The 20,987-nt window shown below is 43.9% G+C and overlaps 1 protein-coding gene across 1 annotated transcript in view; it reads left to right on the plus strand.

Annotated features, from left to right (window-relative positions):
* Positions 1-20,987, plus strand: part of LOC143805871 (cytochrome P450 2F2-like) — an 84,824-nt gene that overhangs the window by 20,958 nt on the left and 42,879 nt on the right. Inside the window, exon 4 of the mRNA XM_077285602.1 lies at positions 16,955-17,104. Coding sequence (XP_077141717.1) covers positions 16,955-17,104 — 150 coding nt within the window. The remainder of the gene's footprint in view (positions 1-16,954; positions 17,105-20,987) is intronic.

The following is a 20,987-nucleotide window of genomic DNA, read 5'->3' on the forward strand; positions in this document are numbered from 1 at the left end:
ATTTTGTGGTACATGCTCCGGTATCTGAGCCGAGAATTCCTTTGCCGGAGTTCTTCACAGGGAACAGAGCTAGCTTCCAGAATTTCCGAAATAATTGTAAGCTTTATTTGTCCCTGAAGTCTCGTTCAGCTGGAGACCCTGCTCAGCAGGTTAGGATTGTGATTTCCTTGCTCAGGGGTGACCCTCAAGATTGGGCCTTCTCATTGCCAGCAGGGGATCCTGCGTTACGCGATGTGGATGCGTTTTTTCTGGCCTTGGGCTTGCTTTATGAGGAACCTCATTTGGAACTTCAGGCAGAAAAAACTTTGATGGCACTGTCTCAGGGGCAAGACGAAGCTGAAGTTTTCTGCCAAAAATTCCGTAAATGGTCTGTGCTTACTCAGTGGAATGAGTGCGCCTTGGCGGCAACTTTCAGAGAAGGTCTCTCTGATGCCGTTAAGGATGTTATGGTGGGGTTCCCTGTGCCTGCAGGTCTGAATGAGTCCATGACAATGGCTATTCAGATTGATAGGCGTCTGCGGGAGCGCAAACCGGTGCACCATCTGGCGGTGTCTATGGAAAAGACGCCAGAAAGTATGCAGTGTGATAGAATTCTGTCCAAGAGCGAGCGACAGAATTTTAGACGGAAGAATGGATTGTGTTTCTATTGTGGGGATTCTACTCATGTTATATCAGCATGCTCTAGGCGTACAAAGAAGCTTGATAAGTCTGTTTCCATTGGCACCATTCAGTCTAAGTTTATTTTGTCTGTAACCCTGATTTGCTCTTTGTCATCCATTGCCACGGACGCCTATGTTGACTCTGGCGCCGCTCTGAGTCTTATGGATTGGTCCTTTGCCAATCGTTGTGGTTTTGATTTAGAGCCTTTGGAGACTCTTATTCCTCTGAAGGGGATTGACTCCACCCCATTGGCTAATAATAAACCACAATACTGGACACAAGTAACCATGCGTATCAATCCGGATCACCAGGAGATTATTCGTTTCCTGGTGCTGTATAATTTACATGACGATTTGGTACTGGGATTGCCATGGTTGCAGTCTCACAACCCAGTCTTGGACTGGAGAGCAATGTCTGTGTTGAGCTGGGGATGTAAGGGTATTCATGGGGACTTACCTTTGGTTTCTATTTCGTCGTCCATTCCCTCTGAAGTCCCTGAGTTCCTCTCTGATTATCAAGACGTCTTTGACGAACCCAAGCTTGGGTCGTTACCTCCGCACCGTGAGTGCGATTGTGCCATAGATTTGATACCGGGTTGTAAATATCCAAAGGGTCGTTTGTTTAATCTGTCTGTGCCGGAACATGCTGCTATGCGGGAGTATATAAAGGAGTCTTTGGAAAAGGGACATATTCGTCCATCTTCTTCTCCCTTGGGAGCTGGGTTTTTCTTTGTCTCAAAAAAAGACGGCTCTTTGAGACCATGTATTGATTATCGGCTTCTGAATAAGATCACTGTTAAGTATCAATACCCATTGCCATTGCTTACTGATTTGTTTGCTCGTATAGAGGGTGCTAAGTGGTTCTCTAAAATTGATCTTCGTGGGGCGTATAATTTGGTGCGGATCAGGCAGGGGGATGAGTGGAAGACCGCATTTAATACGCCCGAGGGCCACTTTGAGTATTTGGTCATGCCTTTTGGTCTTTCTAATGCCCCTTCAGTTTTCCAGTCTTTTATGCATGATATTTTCCGCGATTTTCTGGATAAATTTATGATAATATATCTGGATGATATTCTGATTTTTTCTGATGACTGGGACTCTCATGTCCAGCAGGTCAGGAGAGTTTTTCAGGTTCTGCGGTCTAATTCTTTATGTGTGAAGGGGTCTAAGTGCGTTTTTGGGGTCCAGAAAATTTCCTTTTTGGGGTATATTTTTTCTCCCTCTTCCATTGAGATGGATCCCGTCAAGGTGCAAGCTATTTGTGACTGGACCCAGCCCTCCTCTCTTAAGGGTCTTCAGAGATTTTTGGGCTTTGCCAACTTTTACCGCCGATTTATTGCTGGTTTTTCGGATGTCGTTAAACCACTGACTGATTTGACCAGACAAGGCGCTGATGTGGCTAATTGGTCCCCTCATGCTGTAGAGGCCTTTCAGGAGCTTAAGCACCGTTTTGCCTCTGCCCCTGTGTTGCGCCAGCCTGATGTGAATCTGCCTTTTCAGGTTGAGGTTGACGCTTCGGAGATCGGAGCTGGGGCAGTGTTGTCGCAGAAAGGTTCCGACTGCTCCGTCATTAGGCCTTGTGCCTTCTTTTCTCGCAAATTTTCGCCCGCAGAGCGGAATTATGATGTTGGGAATCGGGAGCTTTTGGCCATGAAGTGGGCGTTTGAGGAGTGGCGCCATTGGCTCGAGGGGGCTAGGCATCAGGTGGTGGTATTGACTGACCACAAAAATTTGATTTATCTTGAGACTGCCAGACGCCTGAATCCTAGACAGGCGCGCTGGTCTTTATTTTTTTCTCGCTTTAATTTTGTGGTGTCATACCTACCGGGTTCTAAGAATGTTAAGGCAGATGCCCTTTCTAGGAGTTTTGACCCGGACTCTCCTGGTAATTCTGAACCCACAGGTATCCTTAGGGAGGGAGTAATTTTGTCGGCCGTTTCTCCTGATCTGCGGCGGTCCTTGCAAGAGTTTCAGGCGGATAGACCGGATCGTTGTCCGCCTGATAGACTGTTTGTTCCGGATGATTGGACCAGCAGAGTCATCTCTGAGGTACATTCTTCTGCATTGGCAGGTCATCCCGGAATTTTTGGTACCAGGGATTTGGTGGCAAGATCCTTCTGGTGGCCTTCCCTGTCACGAGATGTGCGAGTCTTTGTGCAGTCATGTGACGTTTGTGCTCGGGCCAAGTCTTGTAGTTCTCGGGCTAGCGGACTGCTGTTGCCCTTGCCTATTCCTAAGAGGCCTTGGACACACATCTCGATGGATTTTATTTCAGATCTGCTTGTTTCCCAGAAGATGTCTGTCATCTGGGTGGTCTGTGACCGTTTCTCTAAAATGGTCCATTTGGTTCCTCTGCCCAAGTTGCCTTCTTCTTCTGAGTTGGTTCCTCTGTTTTTTCAGAATGTTGTCCGATTGCACGGTATTCCTGAGAATATTGTTTCTGACAGAGGTACCCAATTTGTGTCTAGATTTTGGCGGGCATTCTGTGCTAGGATGGGCATAGATTTGTCTTTTTCATCTGCTTTTCACCCTCAGACTAATGGCCAGACCGAGCGGACTAATCAGACCCTGGAGACATATCTGAGGTGTTTTGTCTCTGCTGACCAGGATGATTGGGTTGCTTTTTTGCCATTGGCAGAGTTCGCCCTCAATAATCGGGCCAGCTCTTCCACCTTGGTGTCCCCGTTTTTCTGTAATTCGGGGTTTCACCCTCGATTTTCCTCCGGTCAGGTGGAATCCTCGGATTGTCCTGGAGTGGATGCGGTGGTGGAGAGATTGCATCACATCTGGGGGCAGGTTATGGACAATTTGAAGTTGTCCCAGGAGAAGACTCAGCGTTTTGCCAACCGTCATCGTCGTGTTGGTTCTCGGCTTTGTGTTGGAGATTTGGTGTGGTTGTCTTCTCGTTTTGTCCCTATGAGGGTCTCTTCTCCTAAGTTTAAACCTCGGTTCATCGGCCCTTATAGAATATTGGAGATTCTTAATCCTGTTTCTTTCCGTTTGGACCTCCCTGCGTCCTTTTCCATTCATAACGTTTTTCATCGGTCGTTATTGCGCAGGTATGAGGTACCTGTTGTACCTTCAGTTGAGCCTCCTGCTCCGGTGTTGGTTGAGGGTGAGTTGGAGTACGTTGTGGAGAAAATTTTGGACTCTCGTGTTTCCAGACGGAGACTCCAGTATCTGGTCAACTGGAAGGGTTACGGCCAGGAGGATAATTCTTGGGTCAATGCATCTGATGTTCATGCTTCTGATCTTGTTCGTGCCTTCCATAGGGCTCATCCTGGTCGCCCCGGTGGATCTGGTGAGGGTTCGGTGCCCCCTCCTTGAGGGGGGGGTACTGTTGTGAATTTGGATTCTGGGCTCCCCCGGTGGCCGCTTGTGGAATTGGACTTGTCATCCTCTTTCCTGTTTCACCTGGTTCCATCAGTAGTGGGTGTCGCTATTTAAGCTCATTTCTCTGGTGGTTTCTTGCCGGTCAACAATGTTATCTGATGCCTCTCAGTGCTTGTTCCTGCTTCTAGACAACTACTAGATAAGTTGGACTTTTGTCCATGTTTTGTTTTGCCTATTTGTTCCAGTTCACAGCTGAAGTTTTGTTACTGTGTCTGGAAAGCTCTCGTTGATCAGGGATTGCTACTCTGGCGTTATGAGTTAATGCCAGAGTTTAAGGTAATCTCTGGATGGTGTTTTGTTAGTGTTTTTCTGCTGACCATGAAAGTATACTATCTGTCTTCTGCTATCTAGTAAGCGGACCTCAAATTTGCTAAGACTATTTTCCTGCTGCGTTTGTTGTTTCATCTGAACTCACCGTCATTATATGTGGGGGGCTACTGTCTTCTTTGGAATATTTCTCTAGAGGTGAGCCAGGTCTTATATTTCCCTCTGCTAGCTATTTAGGTCTTAGGCCAGAGCTGGGCATCTAGCGATAAATAGGAAATGCTACCTGGCTATTTCTAGTTGCGCGGCAGGCTTAGTTCATGGTCAGTATAGTTCCATCTTCCGAGAGCTTGTCCCTCTATAGGCTTGCTATGATCTCTGCCTGCAGAGATCATGACAGCGGTCCAATCCGATGGGCGTCGCGGTCCGGTCCGGGGCCTCTCATCTTCATAGGATGACGTCCTCTTCTTGTCTTCACGCTGCAGCTCCAGCGCAGGTGTACTTTGTCTGCCCTGTTGAGGGCAGAGCAAAGTACTGCAGTGCGTAGGCTCTGGGCCTCTCTGACCTTTCCGGCGCCTGCGCACTGCAGTACTTTGTTCTGTGTTGTGAATTTGGTTTTTGGGCTCCCCCGGTGGTCACTGGTGGTACTGGACTTGTGTGCTTCACTTTCTCTGTTCACCTGTTTCCATCAGGATATGGGTGTATCCTATTTAGCCTTGCTGCTCAGTTATTCTAGTGCCGGCCATCAATGTAACCAGAGCCTTTCTGTTGCATGTTCCTGCTTCTAGACTACTATCAGCTAAGTTGGACTCTTAGTCCTAAGTTTGTTTTGCATTTTTGTTCCAGTTTACAGTTATGTTATTTTTCTGTAGCTGGAAGCTCTTGTGGGCCGAAATTGCCACTCCGGTGTCATGAGTTGACACATGAGTCTTAAAGTAATTTCGGGATGGTATTTTAATAGGGTTTTCAGCTGACCGTGAAGTTCCCTGTTGTATCTTCTAGCTATCTAGTAAGCGGACCTCGCTTTGCTGAACCTACCTTCATACTACGTATGTCTTTTCCTCTGAACTCACCGTCAATATATGTGGGGGGCTTCTGTCTCCTTTTTGGGGGAATTTCCCTAGAGGTAAGCCAGGTCTGTCTTTTCCTCTATTAGGGTTAGTTAGTCCTCCGGCTGGCGCTAGGCGTCTAGGGATAAAACGTAGGTACGCCACCCGGCCACTGTTAGTTGTGTGGTAGGTTTAGCTCACGGTCAGCTCGAGATTCCATCACCCAGGAGCTAGTCTGTAGTTTAAGTTCTCTGACGTTTCCTTGCCATTGGGAACCATGACAGTTCTGTATGCCTGCGCCGGAGCAGCAGCATGAAGACAAGTAGAGGATATCATCCTATGAAGATGGTAGGCCCAGGACCGGACCACGATGCCCATCGGAACCGGACCGCAGCGGCACCACCCCTGAGTGAGTATAATCTATCCTTTTTTTCTCATCTTTCAGGATACATCGGGGGCTTATCTACAGCATTACAGAATGCTGTAGATAAGCCCCTGATGCCGGTGGGCTTAGCTCACCTTTGATATTGGGGGTGACAGGTTCACTTTAAGTTTGGTTACCTCTTGCAGTATTTGGACTTCGGTGTCGTCTAACCGAAGATTTTTATTGAGAAAATGAATTTTCTTCTTTTTACATCTATTTTTATGAAAGAAGGAATCTGTTGGCATGTCTATGTGGGGGCTTGAGGACCTACATTTTTTTGAGAGTTCTGTATCTGTTGGTGATCAGATGCAAGATGGGAGTGGTTTGGCATACAGTAAGTTCGGAATGAGGTTCTTGTTTTTATTGGTTTTATGCCATAGTCTGAGGGTTGTGTTAGTATATGGGTTTTTGATAATACATGTGAATCTATTGAAAGGGGTAGGCCATAGGTAATGTGAGACACCTCCATTAAGATTATGTAGTTCCAGTGGAATTTAAAGTTTTGTAGAGGAGGGAGAGCGTAAATCAATTACTCTGGCTATATGACTCGATATTCTGTTTCTTTCAAAATCAGGTTGTCCTAGTCCCCTTTGTTTCTAGGTTTTATCAGTGTTTGGTGATTGACTCTATGATTTTTATCTGCCCAGAAAATTTTGACATCAGGTGTTTTAGTTTTTGAAAAAATTGTTGGGTAATATCTATAAGTAATGTTTGAAGAATAGTATTGTAGAATTGTATAGAATTTTAGGGAGAATAATCCTTTTTATTAAGTTGACTCTGCCAAACCATGAAACAGGGATGTCCTTCCAGTGGGAAATGGAGGTTTTGACTGTTTGTAGTAGTGGTTTGAAGTTTAGATCATAAAGGTAACAGGACAAGCTGCTAATTTTAGTTCCCAAATAGGTGATGGATTTAAATGGGGAAAATGTTGATAAATTCTTTTTGTCCTCATGGCCCATCAGGCCTCTGGCCTACTACCGCTACATTGATGATTTTTTAATCATCTGGATGTAGTCTGAGCCACAGCTAAAGACGTTACATGAACAGTTTAATCAATTTCATCCCACCATCAACTTAACACTCAACTACTAAAGCACTGAAATTAACTTTTTGGACACCATCATTAAGCTGCAGAACAATGAAATAGAGACATCCCTGTATCAGAAGCCAATCGACCGTCCAACATACCTTAAATGGAACAGTTTCCATCCAAAATACATAAAATACTGTATTGTCTACAGCCATCCATTAGATACAATCGTATATATGTTCCAACCCCATGGATAGGGATGAACACCTTGGTCACCTCAGAAAGACCTTTTTTAACCCCTTCACCCCCAAGGGTGGTTTGCACGTTAATGACCGGGCCAATTTTTACAATTCTGACCACTGTCCCTTTATGAGGCTATAACTCTGGAACGCTTTGACGGATCTTGGCGATTCTGACATTGTTTTCTCGTGACATATTGTACTTCATGTTAAAGGTAAAATTTATTCGATATAACTTGCGTTTATTTGTGAAAAAAATGGAAATTTGGCGAAAATTTTGAAAATTTTGCAATTTTCCAACTTTGAATTTTTGTGCCCTTAAATCACAGACATATGTCACGCAAAATACTTAATAAGTAACATTTCCCACATGTCTACTTTACATCAGTACAATTTTGGAACCAAAATTTTTTTTTGTGACGGAGTTATAAGGGTTAAAAGTTGACCAGCAATTTCTCATTTTTACAACACCATTTTTTTTTAGGGACCACATCTCATTTGAAGTCATTTTGAGGGGTCTATATGATAGAAAATACTCAAGTGTGACACCATTCTAAAAACTGCACCCCTCAAGGTGCTCAAAACCACATTCAAGAAGTTTATTAACCCTTCAGGTGTTTCACAGGAATTTTTGGAATGTTTAAATAAAAATGAACATTTAACTTTTTTTCACACAAAATTTATTTCAGCTCCAATTTGTTTTATTTTACCAAGGGTAACAGGAGAAAATGGACACCCAAAGTTGTTGTACAATTTGTCCTGAGTACGATGATACCCCATATGTGGGTGTAAACCATTGTTTAGGCGCATGGCAGAGCTTGGAAGGGAAGGAGCGCCATTTGACTTTTCAATGCAAAATTGACTGGAATTGAGATGGGACGCCATGTTGCGTTTGGAGAGCCCCTGATGTGCCTAAACATTGAAACTCCCTACAAGTGACACCATTTTGGAAAGTAGACCCCCTAAGGAACTTATCTAGATGTGTGGTGAGCACTTTGACCCACCAAGTGCTTCACAGAAGTTTATAATGCAGAGCCGTAAAAATAAAAAATCATATTTTTTCACAAAAATGATCTTTTCGCCCCCAATTTTTTATTTTCCCAAGGGTAAGAGAAGAAATTGGACCCCAAAAAATGTTGTGCAATTTGTCCTGAGTACGCTGATACCCCATATGTGGGTGTAAACCATTGTTTGGGCGCATGGCAGAGCTTGGAAGGGAAGGAGCGCCATTTGACTTTTCAATGCAAAATTGACTGGAATTGAGATGGGACGCCATGTTGCGTTTGGAGAGCCCCTGATGTGCCTAAACATTGAAACTCCCTACAAGTGACACCATTTTGGAAAGTAGACCCCCTAAGGAACTTATCTAGATGTGTGGTGAGCACTTTGACCCACCAAGTGCTTCACAGAAGTTTATAATGCAGAGCCGTAAAAATAAAAAATCATATTTTTTCACAAAAATGATCTTTTTGCCCCCAATTTTTTATTTTCCCAAGGGTAAGAGAAGAAATTGGACCCCAAAAAATGTTGTGCAATTTGTCCTGAGTACGCTGATACCCCATATGTGGGTGTAAACCATTGTTTGGGCGCATGGCAGAGCTTGGAAGGGAAGGAGCGCCATTTGACTTTTCAATGCAAAATTGACTGGAATTGAGATGGGACGCCATGTTGCGTTTGGAGAGCCCCTGATGTGCCTAAACATTGAAACTCCCTACAAGTGACACCATTTTGGAAAGTAGACCCCCTAAGGAACTTATCTAGATGTGTGGTGAGCACTTTGACCCACCAAGTGCTTCACAGAAGTTTATAATGCAGAGCCGTAAAAATAAAAAATCATATTTTTTCACAAAAATGATCTTTTCGCCCCCAATTTTTTATTTTCCCAAGGGTAAGAGAAGAAATTGGACCCCAAAAAATGTTGTGCAATTTGTCCTGAGTACGCTGATACCCCATATGTGGGTGTAAACCATTGTTTGGGCGCATGGCAGAGCTTGGAAGGGAAGGAGCGCCATTTGACTTTTCAATGCAAAATTGACTGGAATTGAGATGGGACGCCATGTTGCGTTTGGAGAGCCCCTGATGTGCCTAAACATTGAAACTCCCTACAAGTGACACCATTTTGGAAAGTAGACCCCCTAAGGAACTTATCTAGATGTGTGGTGAGCACTTTGACCCACCAAGTGCTTCACAGAAGTTTATAATGCAGAGCCGTAAAAATAAAAAATCATATTTTTTCACAAAAATGATCTTTTTGCCCCCAATTTTTTATTTTCCCAAGGGTAAGAGAAGAAATTGGACCCCAAAAAATGTTGTGCAATTTGTCCTGAGTACGCTGATACCCCATATGTGGGTGTAAACCATTGTTTGGGCGCATGGCAGAGCTTGGAAGGGAAGGAGCGCCATTTGACTTTTCAATGCAAAATTGACTGGAATTGAGATGGGACGCCATGTTGCGTTTGGAGAGCCCCTGATGTGCCTAAACATTGAAACTCCCTACAAGTGACACCATTTTGGAAAGTAGACCCCCTAAGGAACTTATCTAGATGTGTTTTGAGAGCTTTGAACCCCCAAGTGTTTCACTACAGATTATAACGCAGAGCCGTGAAAATAATTTTTTTTTTTTTTCTCAAAAATGATTTTTTAGCCCCCAGCTTTGTATTTTTACAAGGGTAACAGAATAAATTGGACCCCAAAATTTGTTTTCCAATTTGTCCTGAGTACGCTGATACCCCATATGTGGGGGGGAACCACTGTTTGGGCGCATGACAGAGCTCGGAAGGGAAGGAGCGCCATTTGGAATGCAGACTTAAATGGATTGGTCAGCAGCCGTCACGTTGCATTTGCAGAGCCCCTGATGTACCCAAACAGTACAAACCCCCCACAAGTGACCCCATATTGGAAACTAGACCTCCCAAGGAACTTATCTAGATGTGTTTTGAGAACTTTGAACCCCCAAGTGTTTCACTAAAGTTTATAGCGCAAAGCCGTGAAAATAAAAATTCTTTTTTTTTTTTCACAAAAATGATTTTTTAGCCCCCAGTTTTGTATTTTCACAAGGGTAACAGGATAAATTAGACCCCAAAAGTTGTTGTCCAATTTGTCCTGAGTACGCTGATACCCCATATGTCGGGGGGAACCACTGTTTGGGCGCATGACAGAGCTCGGAAGGGAAGGAGCGCCATTTGGAATGCAGCCTTAAATGGATTGGTCTGCAGGCGTCACGTTGCATTTGCAGAGCCCCTGATGTACCCAAACAGTACAAACCCCCCACAAGTGACCCCATATTGGAAACTAGACCTCCCAAGGAACTTATCTAGATGTGTTGTGAGAACTTTGAACCCCCAAGTGTTTCACTACAGTTTATAATGCAGAGCCGTGAAAATAAAACATCTTTTTTTTCCCACAAAAATGATTTTTAGCCCCCCAAATTTTTATTTTCCTAAGCATAACAAGAGAACTTGGACCCCAGAAGTTGTTGTTCAATTTGTCCCGAGTACGCTGATAACACATATGTTGGGGTAAACCCCTTTTTGGGCGCACGGGAGAGCTCGGAAGGGAAGGAGCACTGTTTTACTTTTTCAACGCAGAATTGGCTGGAATTGAGATTGGACGCCATGTCGCGCTTGGAGAGCCCCTGATGTGCCTAAACAGTGAAAACCCCCCAATTCTACCTGAAACCCTAACCCAAACACACCCCTAACCCTAATCCCAACGGTAACCCTAACCACACCCCTAGCCCTGACACACCCATAATTCTAATCCCAACCCTAATCCAAACGTAAATGTAATCCAAACCCTAACCCTAACTTTAGCCCCAACCCTAACTTTAGCCCCAACCCTAACTTTACCTCCAACCCTAGCCCTAACCCTAACCCTACCCCTAACCCTAACCCTAAACGTGACTGAAATACGTGGCACTGAAATACGTGGCACTGAAATACGTGGCACTGAAATACGTGGCACTGAAATACGTGATACGTGGCACTTAAATACGTGGCACTGAAACACGTGGCACTGAAATACGTGGCACTGAAATACGTGGCACTGAAATACGTGGCACTTAAATAAGTGGCACTGAAATATGTGATATGTGGCACCTAAATACGTGGCACTGAAATACGTGGCACTGAAATACGTGGCACTGAAATACGTGGCACTGAAATATGTGATACGTGGCACTTAAATACGTGGCACTGAAACACGTGGCACTGAAATACGTGATACGTGGCACTGAAATACGTGGCACTGAAATACGTGGCACTGAAATACGTGCAACTGAAATACGTGGTACTAAAATATGTGGCACTGAAATATGTGATACGTGGCACTGAAATACGTGGCACTGAAACACGTGGCACTGAAATACGTGATACGTGGCACTGAAATACATGGCACTGAAATACGTGGCACTGAAATACGTGGCACTGAAATACGTGGCACTGAAATACGTGGCACTGAAATACGTGGCACTATGACTGTCAGAAAATGTTCATTAAACGGTTAGGGGTAGAGTTAGGGTTAGGGTTTGGATCCCTTTATCACCTTGATGGTGGTGGGTGGCTTTTCAGTGTGTTTTCTGTTTTTTTCGATAAAAATGCATGCGTTTTTAACGCAAACAAACGCATGTGCTTAAAAACGCAAGAAAATACTGCAGGTTGTATTTCTGAAAATGAACGCATGCAGAAAAAAACCGCATGCGTTTGAAAACGCGACCAAACGCGTACAAAAAAACCGCATGCGTTTTCAATGTTAAATATAGGGAAAAAACGCATGCGTTTTTTTGTGCAAAAAACGCTGCAGACAAAAACGGAAGTGTGAAACCAGCGACGCTTTTTATAGCAAAAAAGTTTTTGCGTCTCCACATTTTGAGACCTATAATTTTTCCACATTTGCTCCACAGAGTCATGTGAGGTCTTGTTTTTTGCGGGACGAGTTGACGTTTTTATTGGTAACATTTTCGGACACGTGACCGTTTTTGATCGCTTTTTATTCCGATTTTTGTGAGGCAGAATGACCAAAAACCTGCTATTCATGAATTTCTTTTGGGAGAGGCGTTTATACCGTTCCGGGTTTGGTAAAATTGATAAAGCAGTTTTATTCGTCGGGTCAGTACGATTACAGCGATACCTCATTTATATCATTTTTTTATGTTTTGGTGCTTTTATACGATAAAAACTATTTTATAGAAAAAATAATTATTTTGGTATCGCTTTATTCTCAGGACTATAACTTTTTTATTTTTTTGCTGATGATGCTGTATGGCGGCTTGTTTTTTGCGGGACAAGATGACGTTTTCAGCGGTACCATGGATATTTATATCAGTCTTTTTGATCGCGTGTTATTCCACTTTTTGTTCGGCGGTATGGTAATAAAGCGTTGTTTTTTGCCTCGTTTTTTTTTTTTTTCCCTTACGGTGTTTACTGAAGGGGTTAACTAGTGTGGCAGTTTTATAGGTTGGGTCGTTACGGACGTGGCGATACTAAATATGTGTACTTTTATTGTTTTTTTTTTTAATTTAGATAAAGAAATGTATTTATGGGAATAATATTTTTTTTTTTTTTCATTATTTTGGAATATTTTTTTTTATTTTTTTTTACACATTTGGAAATTTTTTTTTTTACTTTTTTACTTTGCCCCAGGGGGGGACAATACAGATCGGTGATCTGCCAGTTTGCATAGCACTCTGACAGATCACCGATCTGATTGAAGTGCAGGCTGCTTCACAGTGCCTGCTCTGAGCAGGCTTCTGTGAAGCCACCTCCCTCCCTGCAGGACCCGGATCCGCGGCCATCTTGGATCCGGGTCTGGAGCAGGCAGGGAGGGAGGTAAGACCCTCGCAGCAACGCGATCACATCGCGTTGCTGCGGGGGGCTCAGGGAAGCCCGCAGGGAGCCCCCTCCCTGCGCGATGCTTCCCTGCATCGCCGGCACATCGCGATCATGTTTGATCGCGGTGTGCCGGGGGTTAATGTGCCGGGGGCGGTCCGTGACCGCTCCTGGCACATAGTGCCGGATGTCAGCTGCGATATGCAGCCGACACCCGGCCGCGATCGGCCGCGCTCCCCCCGTGAGCGCGGCCGATCGGCTATGACGTACTATCCCGTCGGCGGTCATACGGGCCCACCCCACCTCGACGGGATAGTACGTCAAATGTCGGGAAGGGGTTAATCAGGGCTACCATCCAAGAACAATTCAAAACCAAATTACAAGAGCAACTAGAATATCAAGGAATCATCTCCTACATTACAAAACTAAAGAAGAAAATAACCGGGTGCCTCTAGTAGTCACCTACAATCCAAATCTGGAGGTGCTAAGGGGAGCTGCCCTGAAATTACAACCTTTACTACAAAAAGATGCCCACTTATAATCCATTTTTCCAGACCCCCCACTACTGTGTTTTAGGCAGTCCCCAAATCTAAGAAGCATCATTGTCAGAAGCTCCCTGTCCTCTCCAACAGCTGCAGGAACCTTTCCTTGCAGCCAGAAAAAATGTAAAACCTGTCCATTTATAATGACCATGGACAAGATAAAGTGTTAATGGAGTGCCCCCAGATGCAGGGCCGTGGGGTACTCGGTACCGGGCCTCTCTGTCTCAATGCTGGGGATGTCACGGTGGCTAGACCCGGTCCGTGACCCTGCTAAGGGGCGTCCAGTGAAAGGTGTAGGTGGTGGTGCGTGGTGCAGGTTGCGATGAATAACGAGGACACAGGGTTGCAGTCTCTTTACCTCTTTACTGAAGCCTTCAAGGTCCTCAATCCAGAGTATGGTTAACAGGGCTGTCTGAGACCGGCCGGTCCGATGGCACCTCCAGAGTTCCCTTTGCAGGTGGAAATCTGTGCCTTCCTTCTAGCGCCTGTGTGTTGTAGTACTTCCCTGCTGAGCACCAAGGGATAGTCCTCACAACTGTTGTGTCTGTTTCTGATGTTCTTTCCCACAACTTATGTCTTTTCTGATGTTCTCCGTCCCCCAGATGATATGGCTAGGATGCACCCGTATGACGGGTAGGCCTGGAGTTCTTCCGGGACCCTAGCGACGCCCCTCTCCCACAGTTGCCCCCTATGTCTGCTTAGGTGATTTAGGTGAGCCAGCCAACCTATAATTAACTGTCCTGCCGTTGGTTTGAAGTAATGCTTGGAGCTTAACACTTCCTTGGCATTCCGGCCACCGGCTACGTGCCTCAGTAGGATGTTGCCTCGATCTTACAGCACGACTCCTACTGGTGTTATCTCCTTTTTGCTTTGATTTCGTTTCTCACTCTCCACAATAAACCTCGCTTCTTGTCCTTTCTTGAGATACCGCAGCGATGTAGTGCAGGCGCGGTTCCTTAACGTTCTTTCCTGTTCGCTAGGCCTCTGTCAGGATCCCACCCCTGACAGGGACCCCCCTGAATCTTCCCCTGCAACACCCTCTGCCACAGGATGTTGCCTGGTTCCAACCCAGTCAGCTTCTCTAACTTTCTATCTAACCCCCAGTTTTACCAGATTGTGAGGAGTGGCCTAATACATAGCGCCCTTTGCTCCCCCTGGAGGCCAGACTATGAAGTGTATTGGTGTCTGTGATACCTGGTCAGATGAACTCCTTCAGTGCCATCAGACGTACCATCACTCCCCTTAGCGGCGGAGCATCAGTACTGCAATGACCAAGACTCTGGGGCGCTGCATTAGGAGTCTAGTTCCCGCCGCTGCACAGGGGGAATCTCGAGCCATGTCTGCTGCGGTCTCCCATTCTGCATCAGCCGCAGTGGAGCCTGCTCAGCGGAGACGTTGGTCCCAGCATCTCACTGAATCTGATACTGTGCAAAGGGTTACTGCTGCCTCTCCAGGCTTTGCTATTGTACCCTGCACTAGTCTGCGGCGAGCAGGCTTTTCTGGGACTAAGTCCTGCTTTGCACACACTGAGCATGCCCAGGGTAAGATCTCTCAATGGAGATCAAGGGTCACATGCTCAGGTACTGCAGCAACTTCCATTGGTCCTCCAGGAAGGTTCTGTACCTGATCAAGTTCTGTGGCAGTCTTCCATTGGTCATTCTGGGAAGGTCCTGAAGTTGCTGCAGCTATAAAAGGTTCTCATGACCGCAAGGCCATGTGCTAGTATCAATTTATGTATGAGCTCAGCGCCAGTGTGGTCGTGTTTGTATGCAGTCAGGGACCTGGATGAAATAAGCCCCTAGAATGCTGGCACCTCCGGCGATGAGTTTCGTCTGTGTGTATTCAGGGACCCGGCTGAAATAAGCCCCTAGAATGCTGGCACCTCTGGCGAGGAGTTTCATGTGAGTGGATTCAGGGCTGGCATATAGCCATAGAATTCCAGCTCCACCGGAGAAGAGCTGCGTGTTTGCATTTGACTGCATGACCACTACCTGCTCTACTAAGTAGCTGTGTTCCTCTGTGAGCTAAACAGGCACAGCGTTCTCTTTGCTAACAGACTCTGTGAAGTAACAGAGTTTGTTTATTCTACTATTTTGTACCGCCATATCTAGCAGCAGGTTCTTTCCTGCACGGTGGATCCCGGATTGCGAACGCACCTACTATTTCTAATAAATATATATTCTGTGCTTTCCGCCAACCCTAACATAAAGATCCCCAATTCACATCAGGACTACAAGATCCCAGGTACTTTCAGCTGCATCACATCTAATGTGGTGTACCTAATTATTTGTACTAAATGTCCAACTGGGAGTCTGTATGTGGGAGAGACAGGGCAAAAACTGAGGACAAGGATGAATTCTCACCGCCACACAATAAGAGAAAAAAGAATGGGTCTACCTGTGGCAAAACATTTTTGTACCCCAGATCACAGCACCATGAATATGATATTACTTGTATTAAAGGGTAATTTCAAATCTCAGTGAGACAGAAGGGTCTGGGAGTATAAACTCATGATGACATTTGACACTCTCAGTGCAGGAATAAATGTGTCGCATGGATTTATGTCTTTTTACATTAATTAAGGAATTTGCTCCTCAGACCTTATGGGGGCATCACAACACAGAACCAGACCCCAATCAGAGGACACTTTTTATCACTCTCCTATAATGGTAGTACTGCTTCACGTCACCTGTGTTATCTATGACATTATTTCTGTGCTGTGTTGTGCATAAATATGTGATTCTTCAGATTTTGTATTAGTCTATGCCTGATGAAGAGACCTGAGGAGTCTCGAAAGCTTGCAATTTGTTACCATCTTTTCAGCCATTAAAAGGTATCAACCACTGAGGACTCTCAATTCTAAATGTTTTTCACTGTAGCCAAAAAGTAACCTTGCTTTACTCCCAAACACTAAACCCATCTGCACGGCTGGCTGACTGTTAACTGTTCATTTCCCAGCTGTCTAATGTACTTTAGCGCTAATGGGGGATATTACATTGAATTCAGTATGAAACAGTCTTTAGCAATAATATATTTTATAACAGCACATTAGTCTTCAGGGAAGGTTTCAGACAACTTCTCATTCCTTTTCACAACCCTCATCTTTAAGGATTGCTATCCTTGGCAATCCAGGACCAATAAAATATAAAAGAGCGCATGGCAACATATTTCTGCAAGAATTCTTTGGTTCATGGAAAGTCATGAAACATATAATAATCACTCCTTTACATGCCATAGCAAGAGATAATCAGGCCAATAAATGGATTCTTACTGAGAAAATCTCTATAAGGTTCCAAGTAGATAATTAAGATCACATATTTTTATGTATGAAAGAAAGCTAATAAGCATGAAATTTACCTATCTTACCAAATCTAGAGTTTGGGTAAATCACACATATTGTAAAATAATTGAAAATTTGATGATGCTTCAGTTTATTTTGCTACTGCAATGCAATTCTCTAGTATGTATTGAGCTCTAAAGGCCCATAAGGACTTTCATTTGGAATTTACTATTTTATTATATTGAACAGATCTTGCATTCAGTAGTGGTGAAAAGTGGAAGGAGTTCAGACGGTTTTCCATGCTAACGCTGGGTAACTTTGGAGTTGGAAAACGCAGCTTTGAGGAGAGGATACGAGAAGAGGCTATGTGTCTGACTGAGGTGCTGAGAAAGGCTAATGGTAAGGTTTAATATTATCAAAATACTTCATATATTTGTTTTCCCTTTACATTTTTGTATTTCCAATATATGACTGCATAATAGAATCAAGGGTAAGCCAGTTTTTGAATTGTGCCTGCTTTTGACACCACCCCCCTTTTGATTTACTGCCATACAGATTACAAATGACTACATTAAACAGTATCCAAGTATGCAGACTGTATAGCCAAGTGCCCAATAACAGAACCATTCATTGGTGAACTATTGCCGTGTACAGTTGCCTAAACATGCTTTACAGTGCCACAACCACCACAATACAAGAAGTGCCTGATAGCAATGCCCCACAAAAAATACCACCGCACAGTACTTAGATAATACCAACATACACTGTGAAAATAAGAGAATAACTGCTTCATACATAAATTCAGTCAGAGGAAAGATAAACAAGAACTAAGTAATATGACTATATAGTGAAAATTAAGGTTGTGATTCATCAATACGTTTTTGTGGCATGAAACTGCTTGAAATGCCACTTTTTTTTGTGCTACACATCTATCTACCAGTCCCGGCCACCTCAGCTAACTTTTTGAAAAGTGGGCAGGTCTTGGGCATGATGGGGCACGACCAAATGCACCCAACAAATTAATCATAGTTAGAGTTGATGTGAATTGTTTCAAATTACTCGGTCTATTGGAAATGGCAGTAATCTGTGGCCATCCGATAGGAACTGTGTGAGAACTACCCCTTACCTGTTTGCATCCACAATAATTCTTTTGATTAACCAGTATAGGATAGCATCAGAGATGTGTAAGATGCGACGTAGTCGTGGGCGAGCTTCTGTCCCCACTCAATTTGGCATCCTACACACAATTGTGGGTTCTGGCTGGGTGTTAGTGTTGTGAGGTCCTTGTGCCCATGCAGGCCTCCAGTAGCCAATTGTATTGGCTGGCCAGGACCACAAGTTCCACAGATTAGCAAAGGAGACTTCAGTTCAAACATGGGAACTTTACTGAACTTGATGAGGGTTATATACAAAGTTTAGGGAGTACACGTAAGCACTAGGGTTGAGCGAAACGGATCAGACAAATTCAAAAATCGCCGACTTTCGGCAAAGTCAGGTTTAATAAAACCCGACCCGATCCTAGTGTGGGATCGGCCATGCGGTCGGCGATCAGCGCGCCAAAGTCACATTTTGTATGACGTGTTCAGCGCCATTTTTCAGCCAATGAAGGAGGACGCAGAGTGTGGGCAGCGTGATGACATAGGTCTCGGTCCCCACCATCTTAGAGAAGGGCATGACAGTGATTGGCTTGCTTTCTGCGGCGTCACAGGGGCTATAAAGGGGCATGCACGCCGACCGCCATCTTACTTCTGCTGATCGTAGCATAGGGAGAGATTGCTGCAGCATCATCAGAAGAAGGGATATAGTTAGGGAGGAAAGATTAACCCCCAAACTGCTTATGCTGTAGCGATTTCCACTGTCCAACACACCTTTGTTTTGCAGGGACAGTGGAAGCTATATCTTTGTGCATCAGCTCTGTAGCTTATTAGGCTGCCTTATAAGGCTCCCTGATAGCTGCATTGCTGTTTGCACGCTGCTGTGCAAACCAACTGCTTTTTTAAAAGCAAAAATCCTGTTGCTCCTTTCTGCACAGTTATCTTGTTTATTTGTCCACACTTGTGTGCAGCAGTCCTTTTTATTGCTGCCATACTTGTCCTGAGATCATTGTAGGGAGATGGAAATTGTACTACAGTCCTTGTATTTTTTCATATATCAGCCAGCCACTTTCAGCCACTTACATTGCGTTGTTTTATACACTGTGCCTGAGTTTGGGTTCAGTCTCCCCCCCAAAAAAAGTGAGATTCAAATTCTCACAAAGTGGATATACGTCTGTCCTGTTAGTTTGTCGTATACAGTCATATGAAAAAGTTTGGGCACCCCTATTAATCTTAAGCTTAATGTTTTATAAAAATTGTTTTTTTTGCAACAGCTTTTTCAGTTTCATATATCTAATAACTGTTGGACACAGTAATGTTTCTGCCTTGAAATGAGGTTTATTGTACTAACAGAAAATGTGCAATCTGCATTCAAACAAAATTTGACAGGTGCATAAGTATGGGAACCCTTATCATTTTCTTCTTTTAAATACTCCTACCTACTTTTTACTGATTTACTAAAGCACTTTTTTTTGGTTTTGTAACCTCATTGAGCTTTGAACTTCATAGCTAGGTGGATGCAATCATGAGAAAAGCTACTTAAAGTGGCCACTTGCAAGTTGTTCTCCTGTTTGAATCTCCTCTGAAGAGTGGCATCATGGGCTCCTCAAAACAACTGTCAAATGATCTGAAAACAAAGATTATTCAACATAGTTGTTCAGGGGAAGGATACAAAAAGCTGTCTCAGAGATTTAACCTGTCAATTTCCACTGTGAGGAACATAGTAAGGAAATGGAAGAACACAGGTACAGTTCTTGTTAAGGCCAGAAGTGGCAGGCCAAGAAAAACATCAGAAAGGCAGAGAAGAATACTGGTGAGATCAGTCAAGGACAATCCTCAGACCATCTCCAGAGAGCTGCAGCATCAACTTGCTGCAGATGGTGTCACTGTGCATCGGTCAACTATACAACGCACTTTGCACAAGGAGAAGCTGTATGGGAGAGTGATGCGAAAGAAGCCGTTTCTGCAAGCACGCCAGAAACAGTCGGCTGAGGTATGCAAAAGCACATTTGGAGAAGCCAATTTCTTTTTGGAAGAAGGTCCTGTGGACTCATGAAACCAAGATTGAGTTGTTTGGTAATACAAAAAGGCGTTATGCATGGTGGCAAAAAAACATAGTGCGTTGTATATTTGACCGATGCACAGTGACACCATCTGCAGCAAGTTGATGCTGCAGCTCTCTGGAGATGGTCGGAGGATTGTCCTTGACTGATCTCACCATTCTTCTTCTCTGCCTTTCTGATGTTTTTCTTGGCCTGCCACTTCTGGCCTTAACAAGAACTGTACCTGTGTTCTTCCATTTCCTTACTATGTTCCTCACAGTGGAAATTGACAGGTTAAACCTCTGAGACAGCTTTTTGTATCCTTCCCCTGAACAACTATGTTGAATAATCTTTGTTTTCATATCATTTGACAGTTGTTTTGAGGAGCCCATGATGCCACTCTTCAGAGGAGATTCAAACAGGAGAACAACTTGCAAGTGGCCACTTAAAGTAGCTTTTGTCATGATTGCATACACCTGGCTATAAAGTTCAAAGCTCAATGAGGTTACAAAACCAAAAAAAGTGCTTTAGTAAGTCAGTAAAAAGTAGGTAGGAGTATTTAAAACAAGAAAATGATAAGGGTGCCCATACTTATGCACCTGTCAAATTTTGTTTGAATGCAGATTGCACATTTTCTGTTAGTACAATAAACCTCATTTCAAGGCAGAAACATTACTGTGTCCAACAGTTATTAGATATATGAAACTGAAATAGCTGTTGCAAAAAAAAAAAAATTTATAAAACAATAAGCTTAAGATTAATAGGGGTGCCCAAACTTTTTCATATGACTGTATCAGCCAGCCACTTTCTGCCACTTACATTGTGTTGTTTTATACACTGGGCCTGAGTTTAGGTTCAGTCTCTCCCCCAAAAAAGGGAGATAAAAAATTCTCACAAAGTGGATATACTTCTGTTCTGTTAGTTTGTCGTATATCAGCCAGCCACTTTCTGCCACTTAGATTGCGTTGTTTTATACACTGGGCCTGAGTTTGGGTTCAGTCTCCAAAAAAAAAAGGGAGATTTAAATTCTCAACAAGTTTATGTACACCTTCTACCTTGTTTTACAGTACCATATAACGGTTGTTATTTTGGTTAGATTTTCCACAGGAGACAGCATTTGTCCAGGATGGTTACGTACTACTTTTC

This window comes from Ranitomeya variabilis, chromosome 2, assembly GCF_051348905.1.
Source record: "Ranitomeya variabilis isolate aRanVar5 chromosome 2, aRanVar5.hap1, whole genome shotgun sequence".
NCBI classification, from domain to species: Eukaryota; Metazoa; Chordata; class Amphibia; order Anura; family Dendrobatidae; genus Ranitomeya; species Ranitomeya variabilis.